The 16,257-nt window shown below is 43.9% G+C and overlaps 1 protein-coding gene across 1 annotated transcript; it reads left to right on the top strand.

Annotated features, from left to right (window-relative positions):
* Nucleotides 1-620: 620 nt before the first annotated feature.
* prrt4b (proline rich transmembrane protein 4b) lies at nucleotides 621-15,741 on the top strand. The gene is made up of 3 exons (XM_030046426.1): nucleotides 621-1,719; nucleotides 7,498-7,641; nucleotides 12,897-15,741. The coding sequence occupies exons 1-3, from the start codon at nucleotides 621-623 to the stop codon at nucleotides 14,975-14,977; spliced, it is 3,324 nt and encodes a 1,107-aa protein (XP_029902286.1). The 3' UTR covers nucleotides 14,978-15,741.
* Nucleotides 15,742-16,257: the final 516 nt, after the last annotated feature.

The following is a 16,257-nucleotide window of genomic DNA, read 5'->3' as shown; positions in this document are numbered from 1 at the left end:
CCCCCTGTTGCCATCATATATGCTCACACACACAAACACACATTATTTCTTGGACACTACTCACTGAAAAGAGTAAATCTTGATGGAAGCTTTTTTTCCTTCCTTTAATTGGTCCACCACTAGACCTAAGTACCGTGACACAGTGAGCATGTGAGTAACAGCATGACATAAATACTGACCCCCACATCTAACAGGACACCACTAATTGTGGGGTGTCCATAATACTTCTTGTTGTGATTTGTGGTAGACAACATATTTTCAGCCTGCTTACTTCAGCAGTCCCTTGTAATGGGTGGTATACTTTATAGCGGGTGGCACGGCTTTGCTGTCATGATATGCTTTACAGTGTGGAAAAACATTTGAAAAGAAGGTCACCCTCTGAGAAGCTGCAGACAGTCCAGCCTAAATAAATTACAAAAATCAACAGATGGGGTTTCCAGCAACTTGCCTCTTTCATCAACTCAGCTGTCCAACAGAGGATTGGAAGTGTGTCACTCAGAGTCCTGTCTGTTCTTGTCTTTTAGGTCACTTCAGCGGAAAGGCAGCCAGACGTGCTTTAGGGACGAGGAGAATGGAGAACAACATGTGACCGGTCCAGTCACCACTCCACTGTCGGCAGCATGCTTCGTCTCCGCCGGACTTTGGCTTTGTGCTTCTCGTGTTGCTTCCTGGTCACACTTCACAGGCAGGCTCTTGCTGATGAGGAGGGCCACTGGGGACCAACACCATCAAGAGAGCCGCCTGGAGAAACCCCACCTGCAGAGAAAACTAATTCTTACTGGTGGGCTCCATCTCTGCCAAGGCTCCCTTCCTTTCCCTCGGCATCGTTCCATATCCCCTTTAATCCATGGGGTGAGTCTTCGGAAACCAAGGACGAGGACGCAGCATTGACCACAGCTGCTGAAGGGTTGACAGAACCAATCAATCTCTCGCCAGAACATTCAGGTTTGGGGGAAAGCAGCATTTCTACCACTTCTAAACCACCCACCACCTCGACTCAGGAGTTCCTCACCAGTATGACAGAGATAAGAAAAGAATCACTTCCCACAGGGACATCAGACTCTCTGCACAGCAGCACAGTGCAGAGTGACAATGATACTCTTGTTTCAGACTCCTACTCACCCAGCAGCGCTCCCATCAGAAACACTCTGTTCTCCAACAATCCCACCAGCACAAATGCTCCAGCGCAAAATGCAACACGTCCCCACCTAGCCCAGGGCACTGTGCAAGCTGCAGGACCCAGCACGGGGGCCTCCGCATACCACCTCCCAAAGGAACACACTGAGAAAAAGGAGGTTGAAGGTTTTCAAAAGGAGGTGGTAACAGCCACTTCAGCGACAACACCAGAAACTACAGTTCCCACTGTCTTGATATGGGCGCCAGTCCAAACAACGACAATAAACCCAGGACTGGTAGAAACCACGCTGACCAGACACCCATTAGTCTCCGTTAGTCCTCCTACATCCCCAGGAATCATGTTTGTCACAACACCAAAGGAGTCGACTGTTAGCATTAACCTCAGCACTGAAGAAGCCACAATGATCAAAGCTCAACCCACTCAGACTAAAGCGGGCCCGGGCTTCCCGGAGGCCCAGTCAGGGCCAACGGAGGAACAGCCAGGGATCATCACCACTGCTCTGGGGATCAATCACAAACCAGAGCTGGAATCCATAACAAGCACAACTCAGAGCCCAAAGGTTAACTTCCCAATAGCAGGAGGTAAGCAAGTTAAACAAATCAATAGTGGTCGTATTGACTAAATGGATGTGATCAATCATCTGCAGGCAGGTCTTGAGTCTTTTCAATAGATGACTGTCAAAAGGTTGCAGACAGTTCAACATGATCAATAATGTCTCTGACATGGTAAATAGTCAAAAGCTGTAGATTTGCATAAATCCAAATCCCCTTGAAACCATGTCAACACTTTATAATTGTTAGACTGAAATCATCTCTAACTTGACGGGACTGATGAGCTACAGCCTGTGCTGGAATTCACATGTTCAACAAGCTTGGAGAGTAGCAATGCTGTAGGTATTTTAAACGTCTGTAATAAGTTTTCAGTACGCAGCTCACCTCTGGCATTAAATAAGGCCAGGAACTACCTCAGCTAATGACCCCAATGAGTATTGAATGGTATACGACGGAGGCTGTATTCTCCACACTGCATGAAAGGGAATGACGATTGGTAGAAACAGATGCTAGTAGCTGGTAGGTCTGTGAAGACACTTTCACATGACATTGAGCGAATAGCTTCTTCTGCCTGGCCCATCCCCCAACACTGCGGCGACGCTGGTAGCTGTCTGGTGTCTGTATGCTTAATGAGACTTCAGTGGGAGATCCTCCTCCATGTACAGGCACATTCATCATTGGAGGGTCAAAGGTCAGGCTGCAAAATGATGAGTCGATTATCTTGACTTGGAAGCTTTTGTGACAGATATATTCATGATGGTTTGCTTGATATCTATATAAAGAATTGTCTGTTATATTCATGGAAGTGTATGCACTGTTGCATTGTGTCTCTAATGTGACTGATGATCACCTATCTGATGTTAATTACAGCAGAGGACATGAGCACATTATACCAGTGTGTAGATTAGTCCACATACTTCAATACCACCCTTCCACCAAATGTCTGTTAATATGCAGTACTTAATCTCGTACATTAACAGTTCCCTAGTGGCAAAAAAGGGATTTATTGATTGCGGCTGGTGTTTTACATCAATCTTGTTTGCTTCATTGCTGTTTCTAGCCTCTCTAGATGTCATCATATGTTGATCTGCCACTTAATAGCCAACGCTGCCGGTATTTTATGAGACTTGTGCTGTTGTGTTATGGCTGAGGCACTCAGTGTTGTGTCTGCGCTTGTTTAGTGCCCCGTTATTCACCGTGTGGCAGCATGCAAAAAAGGGGCTTGGCGTGGGAGGGGAGGGCTACTGTGGCCGGTATCAGTATTCCAAGCGCACACTCAGCGAAACCACCATCTCTCCTATGGGACCATCCGCTCGCCAGTCGCTGTTCATGGATGCTGAACGTGCTTCTCGCCATTTAGTCTCCTCCACCTCTCCCTCCTCCCTCCCTCTGCCCTCCTCCCTCCCTCCCTAACTCCATCCATCTATCCCCTCCTCCTTTTGCAATCTCTTTGCCTGCGTGCAAACACCATCCGTGTCATTTTTTTCCATGGAGAAAGAGGTCAGCTGTGGCTGCTTTGGAGGGTGAAAATGTCTTGATAGGGATGAGAGCTCGCTTGTTGGAAAAAAAAAGAAAGCTTGTTGTTATCCCAGTATGGATGAGAAGCAGCAGAATGCAGTGCTTTTCTTCATCTGGCCCTTCTGTTTGTCCATAGATACCCTGGTTGTCCGCTTGTTTTCACAGGCCAAATGATTAAACATTGCCAAAGGACACAGTAGGAGCCTAATACAAAAATGAAAACAGGGCACCCCTGTATTATCATACATTATCCCACCATGAATGTCCTCTGTGTGTGCCTTGTATTGCAATTTATTTTAAAACTGCAGTATGTAAATCTGTCTTCTATTGGAGGTGTGGAAATCATATACCAAGTACAAGGGTGGGTTCTCCATTGATCCAGAAAGTATTTGTTGTCCTTGAAGGGGCTGTGAGGCAAATAAAATAGCAACGCTCTGCATCTGCACAACATTTCGATTCCCCTGCTAAGGGACACTCTAACAGCCAATAGCAAGGTCAATTATGAGAAAAGAGAGGGGAAACGAAGGCAAATAACGTAAGCGGGGGGTGAGAAGTAGATTGCAAAACAGAGAGTGAGAGAGAGAGAGCGGTGGGGGGTTGTGCTTGATGAGATGTGGGGGATGAAAAATGAGGTTCTTTAAAGCATCTCAGATAGCCATCGCCGTACATTTTCTTCCAAACAGTTTCTGCTCATCCTTCTCCTTCTGTCCTCTCCTCCCCTTCGTATTATTAGCATATGCTATACTTGTGGGAGGTGGTGAGACTATACCCATAATGCGCTCCATTACCACATGCACAGGCCATATTGTCCCTGTGATCCAAACGCTGTACAGCACAACTAGACACAGCTAATGCATTATCTACAGATTAATTGATTTTGGACATAGATTTGCACACCAAGCATGTGACATGAATACTTGATACCTTAATATAGAATATCAATGGCGTAGCAACAGGGAGCACTGTGATGACTTGGATATTATGTTAATCTTTTCATAATGACTACTCAAATCAGTTGGAGAGTGAATGAGCCCATGCATTTTAATAAACTTTTAGGATTAGGCCTATTTGTTTTTAAGATTTGACCCACAGCTTTTCGGAGCTGAATGAACTACAGACAAAGACCAACAACATCAAGAAATTTCCTAATCCAAGTTTACTGCTGGAACTTTAATTAGACTGACTGCCATGTGTACCAAATGTAAGATTGTAGAATTGGTCAGGCAAATTTATATCATTTACTCAGAATTACTCAGACTTGACAATGGAGCTAATACCCATTCAAACTAATGGAACTGTAATTAGAGAATGCAGTGAATCTCTTGGTAAGAGTCTTGAAAAATAGCTGAACTAATACCAACATGATGCAATTTTGTGCAAGCACATTATGGAGACTTTCAGAATGAGGGTTCTCAGTCACAATATCCAATTTTAACGCATCTGATTATGAGCATCTGACTCTCTGTGCTGCTATCCTACCCCCTCCTATTCTTCCTTATCACTCTAAGCCTCATATAGCGATCTCCTGCAAGCCCACGCATTCACTCTTTCACAAACTCACTCGGGGCTGACATAGATAAAGCAGAGTGCGGTGGCAGGACTGAGGGGTAGCGTGCACAGCCTGATCGTATCCTCTGCTTATTATTTCTGGTAGCTAAGGGGAGACACTGATCGGCTTCTGGAGCACATAAACTGCATGTACATCACAACAAACTACCACGTTTAAGCTTCTGCAGGTCCAGCAGCTACACAAGGTTTCTGGTTGGCCATAATAGCTTCAAGAAACACTTGGAATGAGTAGACTATGTCAAAAGCTTTGCCCAGTGCACTTGTTCCAAATCCAATTTAAGTCTGAACAATTTAATCACAAGTAAAGATGGCATAGGCAAACTTGGAGAACATTGCAAGCAGTTGCAAGCAGTTACTCCTGTGTCTTTGAACCTACCTCAGTAATCCATTTTAACTTCAGAAAAAGCTTCATTTTGATTTTGTGTGGATGTGACAGCTGAAGCGATTGCACTGCCACACAGAACATAAAGCACTGCTGAGATCTCTGATGTAAAGACTCAGGATTGCCGTGAAAAATTCCTCTGAGAGATTCTCAGGCTTTCTCACACTCCCTCCGTCTGAGTCTCTCTCTCTCTCTGTGTGTGTGTGTGTGTGTGTGTGTGTGTGTGTGTGTGTGTGTGACCATGCAAAATGAAGAAGTTAAGTCAAATCTATTCACAGTCTGAGGTATAGAAGAAAGTGACATAGAAGACAAAGTTGTCAGGAAATATTGTCTGTCTTTGATAGCAACTAACCTCAAGGATTAAATGACTGATCTACATGGCATGTTGCAAAGTCATAAAGATCAAATTATGTATCTAATTACTCTTCAGTGTGACTAAGCAGAGAGAAAAATGACAATACAGCACTAATGTGGATTGTTGTTCAGCTCGGCACTGGCTGTTATGGTTCTTTTAGCAGGGCTTTATAGAATGGGGTTAAATGGAGATAGTCCATTTAACTGCCTCCTCCTCTCACCCCGCTCAGCCTTATTTTGCTCTGTCAGCAGACCAACTTTTTTTTATGGCTGGTCATCAGTAATTTTTTTCTTGTGATGTGCTAATGTTTCATAGTGATGGGTGGACAGAATGGCTGCGCACAGTCGCTCACGCACACACATACCCACACATTAGTTTTGGTGCATGAAAGAGATAAAGAGAGGAAAAGAAAGATGTGGGCTGAGAGAGAGAGAGAGAGAGAGAGAGAGAGAGAGGGAGGGCAAGAGGGCTTTCCTTCTATAAAAATCTTCACCAGCAACCATGAGCAATCATATACCATGTATTTTTGTATGTCTATCAGAGGTGTGTGTGTTCACACACGCATTTGTTTGCTGTCCCTGTCTCATTTACTGCACATCTCATTAGCCATGCTAATTAAGCACCGCGCTATAGGCACACTGTTGTGTCTCCAGTGCAGATCCAAGATGCTGCAGTGACTGACTGTACGGTATTATTGCTCTTCATGCTGCATCAGCAATTCACTTCCCACTTTCAAAACAAACAACGGCATGGTTAGAATATTTAAGCACTTGAAGACACTTACAATTGTATAGGGACAGCTTATTAATGTAATAGGATGTAATGTAATGGATAATGTGTTGCATGCTGTATATCCTGTTAGCTGGTGGTGAACCTGCCAAATGAAGTTTGGAGGTAACAGCTGTCAGATACTGAGCCAAAAGACCCCTGCTAAACCAACCCCATGTGCATATGTGCAGGTGCGTGCATGAGTGCGCAGGTGAGGTGTGTGCATACATTTGTCTGTGTGAGCTTTCTCCCACTGCTCATTACTCTCTCTAGTCTTCTTTGGCTGAGTCAATATCCAGCTGTGTGGAGGTCAACAGTGCAATAAAGTGAAGAGGTGTGTTTTTGCTTTGGAGACTTCCGCAACTTCAGATTGGCTCAGATTCTCTGGTGCATGACTGAGATTATGAGGTGGTAGCTTGCAACGCCTCATAGCTGTTAGAAGGTTGTTTTCTAACCCATGATTAGTCCCCCAAGACTTTTGCCAGGCAGGCTTTGGACATCAATTCATCACTAATATGAATGAGGAGTCGTATTGTGCTCGATGCACCTCGCTTCATCACTGAGTCAGCTCATCAATTTCTGCTAACTGACCTGCAGGCACGCTTGCTGAAGCTTTTTTTTTTTTTTTTTTTTGAAAGCGAATAACACAGCTCTGCCTTTTAATAAACCGATGTTGTAATCTTTCCATTTTCTGTGGGTCTCTTTCTTTTTGAGCTTGGTGTGTTTACGGAGTTAATGGGGAATGCTTTGCTTTGTTTACCTCCTTCTAACATCTCTAAGACAGATGACTGAATAAGGGGACTGGGTTCATGATGGACCAGACACACACACACACACACACACACACGCACACACACACACACACACACACACACACACACACACACACACACACACACACACACACACACACACACGCACACACATACAGAGGGGCGTCGATCTAATTAGACTACAGAGGGCCAGACTACTGTGCTATGGATGGCTGGCTACAGCTAAGTGGATGATAGGCCGATCCATTTGACAGAACTGGGTTAAGAAAAATATTCCTTCCATTCTACTTCACGATGCAGTCTCAAATGTGAGCGGAGATGAAGGAGGGTTAAGTCTGCTTTGGCAGGCTTGAGATTACCCTCAGCTAATCTGTTTTACTCTGACTTTAAATTATTACGTTGAGAGGACTCACCGTTTGCATTGCATAACTCTGTCTTGCCAGAGCCGCCAGACAAAGAAGATGAAGAGGATGAGGTTAATGAAGGTGTGGTCCCTTCAGCAGCTGACTTAGATAGAAAGACAAGACCAGCAGACATTTTCACGGCATCGACCAGGCTCCTGACAACATCTCAGTTACTGCCAACAGGTGAGCACACACATCCTTAACATGTTAACATGCAGGCCTTATGGCACAAATATTTGTTTGCACTGCAACGCTGTTTTACATAAGAAAGCAACCCAAACCATTGCATGCAGTGTCTTTCTAAACCAAGGCTATATAACTGAACCTATAAATCTGTCAGAAAGAGAGGACTGAGAGGAACAATTTCCCTGCATCCCTTGCCTGAAGCCACTAATTGCTTCCAAAGGGAGGAGAAACAAACTGCTCGTTCATGCCGCGCTTTTGAACAAGCACCGAGATCAGGAGAGACAGAAAGACAGGGAACTCTGCCCACCTGATAAACAAACACTTTTCTGTGCCATGTCTCAGGTAAACATTCTTTGGCGTCTTATGAAACTACTGGCTTGTCATCAAGAAATTGATTTGTGGTGGAGTTGGTGTTGATTAAAAGGTTCCCTTGCAGCCCAGTTCACCGCAACAGATGTAACCCACATTACCTAGCTCAAAATAGCAGATCTTGTCAAGTGATTTTCAAAAATAGACATGTCAGATGTGCTACTCGCTGATGATGGAATGCCATGGGGTCCCACCACTTTTGGTGTGTCACAAACTGGGAGGGTAAAACAGGGTCAAAGATTGAATGAGAGAATAATGCTAGAAGTCTACCGTAGGGCTGGGCAATGTGACAATATTATATCGATATTGTGATATGAGACTAGATGTTGCCTGGGACTTCAGATATCATAATATCTAATCTAATAGATTTCCTGGTTTTAAAGACTGCATTACAGTAAAGTGATGTAATTTTCTGAACTCTTGCCTTGACCCACTTAGTCATTATATAGGCATTAATGATGATTATTTATCAGAAATCTCATTGTGTAAATATTTTGTAGAAGCACCAATAATCATCAACAATCATAATAATGAGGTATTTGGTCAAAAATATTGTCATATTTGATTTTGTCCATATTGCCCAGACCTAGTCTTCCCTATGCATATGTCAATAAACTTTTATATTTAAAATACCAGCTGCACTCCAACAAACCTCATCAAATAGTTATGCAAAGCCTACATGAGTAGTTACCTTAGCAGGCCCATAGCGGGTGGTTTTGCTTGAAGTGAAATTGTTCAGGTATCAGAAAAAAAACATCTCCCTTTTAACTGAGCCTCTCCTCTCTCAGCACACACAGTTGGCTCCTCCTCAGTATGCATGATCTGGCTTCTCTGTGAGCTCCCACTAAATTGCTTTTTCGGAGGTGAGCAAAATTGAAAGTGAAGGCAACCAGATGAAAACTACATTGAGCCTTCGTTTTTCATGATGCAGAAACAACACGCAGCTAATTAAAGATGGAGTGTGGGGTTGTGGCTACGTGTGTGATTTGCTCAGGACATAAGGAGAATCCTTCACCTTTATTACAGCAGCTATTTGACAAGTTGGAGTGTCGTAGGTGAGGCAAATCCAGCTTTTCTTTCACAGGGCAAAAGAAATGAAGAAATAAATATAAGGCATGAGCACTAATAGTCCTTCCAGTAGGGCGTAAATGAGACCATTCACCACGAGAGGTGATCTGTGAGGCACATCTTATAATATGGGTTTGCTCATTTTCCACAGACTTCATTTGTCTTTTGTATTTCCTGTGTACTCACTCAGGCCAGCCTCTGTGGCAAGATTAATTGAATCATCTTAAGCTAGTCAAATTAAAACCGTAAATACTTTTTATTAATATCAGACACCTAATAGCCATGGTGATAGCCACTATGGGAAGAGTGAAAACAAGAAGGGCCAAAAGTGGCAGCTGCTCATGTTGATCACATGAAGCCTTTAGATGAGCTTACAGCTCTGTATGAATGTTACATACAATATGAGCTGAAAGTATACAACCTTTAATGTGTTTTAGCATGAAAACGTCTGATCTTTTTTTGAAAGAGAACATCGATTGATGTCTGGAGACAAACTGGTTTTCAGTCTGTGTGTCAGTGTCCATCTAGATGTGCTGACTGTCCCGAGCATGAGGGGGCTTGTTCCCACAGGAATGTGTCAGATGACCAAGCATCACGCAGAGGGATGCATGTCTGATCTGTCCCTGTAATGTAGCCACCACATACCAGACCCTGCAATCCAGGCTTGGCTGGTCGGGTGCTCAGATGTGACATTCACTGACCTGAGTGAGGCACTAAACATGGCAGCTGTTCAACAACTGGTCACGTTTTCCACTGAGCCTGATGCCATGACAGCAAAATCGTCGCCCTGAAAAGCAAACAAACTGACGGACAAGTTGCTGATCTGTCATAACGTGGCCCCCAACCTGCTTTATCAGTATTCCCCTATAGCGAATGCCTCCTGCTGTCTGTTTGTCTTGTGCTCCACCTACATTTCCCACTCAGTCACTGTCTGTTATGATAAGATGACATCATTATTGCAGTACCCCTTTTTTAATCCCCTCATTTATGTCTCCGAAAGGAAAAACACATTCTTAATCATGATTAAAAATGGCTTCTTGTATTAAATCATGATATAACAGAATCTGTACATAGGTTTTGCTGTTATTCTTATTGATTGTGAAAATATTAAGCGGTACAAACATTGTTATTTCAGTAGGCGGAAACGGTTTTGTTATGGGAGTGCCAAACTCCTCAGGACACTGCTGTGATTCCAACTCAATCACTGTGTAGACATTTCAGTCGTTCCCTCTTTGCTATAATAAATGTTGCCATAAAATTCATCAGCATGGGGTATCCTTCCTAAATTCCCGACTGACAGTCACACATCTGTTTAGTCGTCTTCCCTGCCATTTTTGCTCCGAAACTGAACACTATTCAATGCTGTATGAACATCATGGAAATGGTGCACAGGGGAGCCATCTTTTCATCATTTCTTTTCCACCCATTAAAGATTCAGCAGACCTTGATTATAAAACACAGAACGGTGCAAAAACAAAGCCTCTTAAAAACTCATCAGTGCGTGTTTCATCCTCAAAAGGCTGCACCGGATGTCATCTGAAACAAAATTGCTGTGTCGTGCTGTGAGATGCACCTCTAGCAGTGGGCTCATGTTTCCTAGAGCTTGACGTCATCACAACCCGGGGCTGTGATTTGACTTGTTAGTCGGGAGCTCAATGAGGGATAATGACAGAGAGAGTGTCAACAACCAGCAGTCAGCAAAGAAAATCTCTGGTTTACACAGAAGCACCTGTGAAAATGCTCTGTCAGTCTGAAGCAGGGGTTCTTCAGGAAAGAGCATGGTTAGCCTGTATGTGTGACAAACATGCTAACACCCACAAAAGCCCACAGGCACATGCATACACACAGGTACACATCACCATGCGTGCACACACTCAGACACAAATTACACAAGGAACACATTCACATTATTCAAAGAGAAAAGGGCTTCAGGCCTTTTGTGTCTCAGCACCATAACAGTAATGTTGGAGTGCTATAAGCAGAATCACACTGTTAAAACCCCCACCACTAGATCACAGACTCTCTCCAACCCTAGAGCTACAAGCTTGTACATTTGACTGTAATGGAAGAAGCACTTGCCATGCAGTGGACCTATATACATGCAGAAAGAAAAAGGCAGATAGCAGAACCGAACATGAGGCGTTGGAAGTAAATGTAGTGAAATGCAGGGCAGAGGGAAGATTCCTGTGAGTGTGAGAAGCTAAAATAGTGGCATTTGAAACAGAAAACTGTCCCAGATAAAAATAACAAACCCACCTATGGGAGTTTCCACTTTTTGAAAGCGGGTGTTTCAGGGAAATCATAAACAAAAGAGTGAATTAGGGGACCAGGACAGGGTGGGATGGGAAACACTGCAAGAATACAACCCATAAAAGTACATTACTAGACAGATGAGAAGGGCCTTCACTGACTTGAAACAAAAACGCTCAACCACATGTGATCCTTGCTTGTTTGTACTCAGGAAAAGATTTAGACATCTTTAATGTACACACAAAGATTTGGGTTTTTTGTGGTGTAAAAGTCTGCACATTTTAGGGTCTCAAACTGGCACACAACACCATGATGTATTCCCCAGGCCTTTCAAGGCATATATAAACGATTTTCTTTTTTTTTCAGTCTCAGACAAGTGTTACAACCAGTTTCTGGCTCTATTTAAGCACCACCATATCCACCGTGAACAAGCACACAATTTGTCACTTATCTCATGCCATTATTTAGAAATATATCTCTGGTTGCTTCATCAAACCTGCCTGTTGTGATTCAATATGATCTGAGGTTATAGTTTTCATTTGTTCCTGTCTGTGTTTGTGATTGTTTCTTATATGCCCGAAGCAGAATGACTGATGAGCCTGTGTGTTTGAATGGCAAAGATGCAATTAGTATTTGCTTCTCTTCTGTTGCTTTTTTTCTACCATTTTCCGACATGAGAGGCAGCACTCTTTTGAATCCGCCATCACTTGTCTCAAGGTCTGAGTAACACTCTTTTCTGTGTTAGAGAGATAGTGTGCATGTTGCGATGGTTATGTTTTAGGGAGAAGAACAAGCTCTGTGATGTGCACCTCCATGACGTAAAGTCTCAGAGACAGAAAGCGTTAGTCTTTTCTTCCCATCTGCGAGGCATTCGGCTACATGTAACGACTTGTGTTCCATTCAAGTCATCTCCTAGTAACTGCTTTGTGTAAGCATGGGCATACACAGTGCAGATGAGTTTTGCAGGCATTTTTGTCGTGTTCATTCAAACACATTTAAATAGTCACTCCTTGATTTTCCAAGCCAAACCACGAAGAAACAGCCATTTCCTCCACAGTGCTAAAACATGTCTAACACAATCATAATTAGCTACGCTTGCATGGAAACTCCAGATGGCTTATATAATCCAAGGGAAACTAGCTTTGTGGTTCTGAGTGGACTGATCTCAGACACACACACATGCACCCCTGCCTCGTCTTTTGAGCCCAACCTAGTTTGAAGTCGCCTTCTTACAAGCTGCTGGCTTTTATACAGGATTAGTGCATTAGGAGGAAAGCATGCTTTCACGGTCCTGGTCCAGAGCCAATTTGTTGCTGGCTCTGATAGCTCTGAGGTTGAGTAAATGCTGTTCTCATGGGTGGATGATTTAAATGTAATAAAGTCCTCTGGTAGTGTTTTGTACATACACAGATACCCAAAGCTCTTTATATGTATCATAATTGTCCAAGTTTCTTGTCTTCTGTATTCTCTAGCTTCTTTCAATTACTTATTCAATTGTTCACTCTCTTGTTAGCTATGTAATGCAAAATACGGTGGAACTGAAATTGAGCCCTATGTTTTTCCAGGCGGTGCTCCAGAAATTCCACATATTCCTGTGTACACCGAAGACTGGTTGACCAACACAGAAGACAGCGACATCATCTTCCTCCCTGACTGCAATAAAGAACGTTCTGGGATCTGCAACCTGTCTGAGACCTGGGACTCCACAACCTCCTCAGATGTCTCTCCCACCCAAAACACCACCACTGCCAACCAGTCAAACAATCCCTTCCTGATCCCAGCCCCACCCATGTTAGTGCCCTTGTACACTGACTGGAACAGCGCCATGGCAACCTGGGGCCTGGCCTGGGAGGCACATATTTATGGTGCTGGTTGCATCTTTGCTATGCTGACCCTGGCCTCAGCGCTCAACCTACTGTGCTTGCCTCTGCGATGCCCGTCTGGATGTGGCTACTTCGCCCTGGTCAGTCTGTTTCTACTAGCTGCCAGTTGTACAAGAGCTTTTTCTCTTCTATATGATGCCTATGGCCACCAGGACCGCTTAAACTCCACAGAAGCATCACTGATGCTCTATGAAGCCCCATTTCCCTGTCTGACCGCTGCCTTTGGCCTGGTCTTCCTTCTGCTCTCCATGCGCTCCAGAATGCAGCTCTCCTATTCAGCTTTCCAGAGGCCCTGTTTCCTGGCTTGCCTTGTTGTCATGCACTTTGCTGCTGCATTTGGTCCGGTGACACTGCTCAAATTCTACCAGCAAAAGCCTCCCCTTTGCCTCTTTCTCTCTCTCATCTCCCGTGGTGCATTTGTGGCACTGGCAACCTTTTTATCTGCTGCCTATTTTGTATTCTATATCTATGTGCGGGCAGATTCAAAGCACATCTACCACCTGAATAACACATCTCCAACACCGGCTGAGCGTTACAACCGTTGTCCCTTTGCTGAAAGCCGGGACTGGGACCGTGCAGCTGTAACAGTTTGCCTGTCAGCACTGTTCTCACTAGCATGTGCCGGGCTGCAGTTATATGCAATGCTCAATGCTATGGGGATTGCTGGAGGAGAGGAGGTCTTCCGTCCCTGGCAATGGTGGGCCTTCCAGTTCAGCTGCAGAGTGTGTGAGCTTGGGGTTTGTCTCACCCTAGCATTGGTGGTTGCACAACCGGTCTACTGCTCTGATCACCTCCCAGCTGCCGGAAGCTGTTGGACTGAACTGCTGGCAGCCAAGTCGCCAATCCTGCCTGGGAGCTACCAATGGACCCTAAGCCAACAGGAGAAGCTGGCCATTGTCGACACTGTTGGGCTTGGAGAGACAGAGAACCTTCCCCTATACACTCTGGTGGATGAGAGGCTTGGTAGTAGTCTGAACGGCTTGGATCTCCTCTACCACAGCAACCGTGCCTTGGCCTACCGAGACCTGGACATAGATTTGGACTTACAGGGTTCAGAAAAACCAGAAGATGGAGGATGTGGAGCTACATCAGGTGGATCTTCATTTACCAGTGACTCTACTGCAGACCTGCGGCCACCTTCACCTATCAACCTGCGTCGCAGCATAGATGAGGCACTCTTCAGTGAGGCCCTCTTTCCAATGAGCCTGTTCAGCCCTTCTAAGCCTGTCCGCTGCAGTGACCTATCCCTAAATAACCATAGTGCACTTCCCAACGGTGGGCAGGCTCTCTGTGATCCACTCTCCATTGACCCTGGTCTGTATCGGACCTCATCCTGCGTGGAGATGATTTCTCAACCCCAGCCCCCTCGTGTCCAGCCTCGAGGAGACACAGTTGTGGGTTCCCCACCATCTCCTTCCCTGTCCTCCTCAAGTTGTTCGTCTCCTGAACGTTGGAGGGGCAGTTCTTCCTCTTGCTCCCTATACAGGCCCTCTCTAGGGGGGTCCTCGCTGGTCATCTGCCCCAGCCCAGAGAGACAAACTCAACAGCATGCCCAGGAGGAGGACTCAGGCTTCATGGCATGCTCTGGTCACCAGGAATCTGCTGACCTGCAGAGGCGCTATCATACACTGGGGTCAGCGTCACAGGAGAGCCTGGACCTTGACATGTCATCTGAGGCAGACCGATCTGTGCAGGAGGAGTTCATTAGCGTTTGCAGACAAATTGATGCTTTGAGCATCTGCAGTGAGACTATTGATTTATAGGACATTCTTGTCAATGAAGGGCTAGACTGAGAACTTATTATGATTGGTGTCTGATTCGTGGGGCAAGTTGTCAGATGTTTTTTACAGCCTATTGATAGTGCATGGTAGCTTTTGTCTACACCAAGTAAGACCATATGCTGCCAAAAGTAATTTTTGGAGATTTGATAAGCTTTTAAAGGTGGTTATTAGTTAATGTCTTCGAAGGTCCAAGTGCCATGAATGTCAAAAGCCAAAAGGTAATTTGTAAGTGATTTTTTTCATGTTTGACAACGGATGTTGAAGTTTGATACTCTGAAATAAAGCACTGGTCTTTCCAGTAACGTTTTACTGAAGGGGAAATAACAGGAATTTATTTGTACAAAATGTTTTTATTGCATTCCAATAGATAGTACTGTGACTGAAATAAGCACTTATTTAATTAGACTACTGATATTAAATCATATGCTTTCAAAATCCATAGAATAACACTGTCATTCAATGTCATGTTGAAATAATGGGATGAATACTAGGTTTGTCAAATTGGAACCTCCTACATCATCCAGTTTTCACGTGCAGCAATGGTGTAACAGTGACCTCTACTGGTGTTATACATACTATGTTACTGTATTACACTCATCCTCTATATTTAACATCAACAACGGCTTGTGCTTCTAAACATCTTACTCTCCAGACAGTATCTTCTATGACGAGCTTAATTTATTTACGTTCAAACAATACATTTCTTTTATCTCAATACATTGTTTAATAAAGTTTTTTATATATATTTGGCGTCTTATTGACTTAAATGTGCATATACTGCTGTTTCAATGAGATCTGACAATTCATATTCAAGGAGACTGACCTCCATACCCGGTTTTAAATTTTATTTATTCTTTACAATATTGAACAGCAAAAGCAACCTCCCTCTGCTGAGTATCTCACTGTAAACATGGTCTGTTCAAATCTGCAATGATTCTTCAAAACTCCTATTAGATTCATCACAAATTGGGAGTCTCTTTGGTCCATCTAAAACACATTTGCTTACACTGTTCATGTTGATACATTGCAAGCAGAAGCTTGCAAATTGTATTCATTTATTTTGCCAACTCTGTTTTTCAATTCATTGACTGTGAAAAAAACTGAACCCAGTGCAGCGCTAGAGATTGCTAATGCCTCTAATATCTCAATGATGATTATACTGGTGCTTTTTAGATGGACTAAGACTCAAGACTTCTGGATAAATCAGATAGGCATTTTAAAAACCTGAATTATGTCTTTTGGTGGGAGACTGAAAACAAGCA

This window comes from Myripristis murdjan, chromosome 23 (assembly GCF_902150065.1).
Source record: "Myripristis murdjan chromosome 23, fMyrMur1.1, whole genome shotgun sequence".
Classification (NCBI taxonomy): domain Eukaryota; kingdom Metazoa; phylum Chordata; class Actinopteri; order Holocentriformes; family Holocentridae; genus Myripristis; species Myripristis murdjan.
The sequence above is the reverse complement of the archived record's forward strand: the minus strand, read 5'-3'. Positions and strand labels throughout refer to the sequence as shown.

Coding starts and splice junctions, on each gene's coding strand:
- prrt4b (XM_030046426.1), top strand. CDS start 621: ATGCTTCGTCTCCGCCGGACTTTGGCTTTGTGCTTCTCGTGTTGCTTC. Junction 1,720..7,497: donor TAACTTCCCAATAGCAGGAG/GTAAGCAAGTTA, acceptor CTGTCTTGCCAG/AGCCGCCAGACAAAGAAGAT. Junction 7,642..12,896: donor ATCTCAGTTACTGCCAACAG/GTGAGCACACAC, acceptor ATGTTTTTCCAG/GCGGTGCTCCAGAAATTCCA.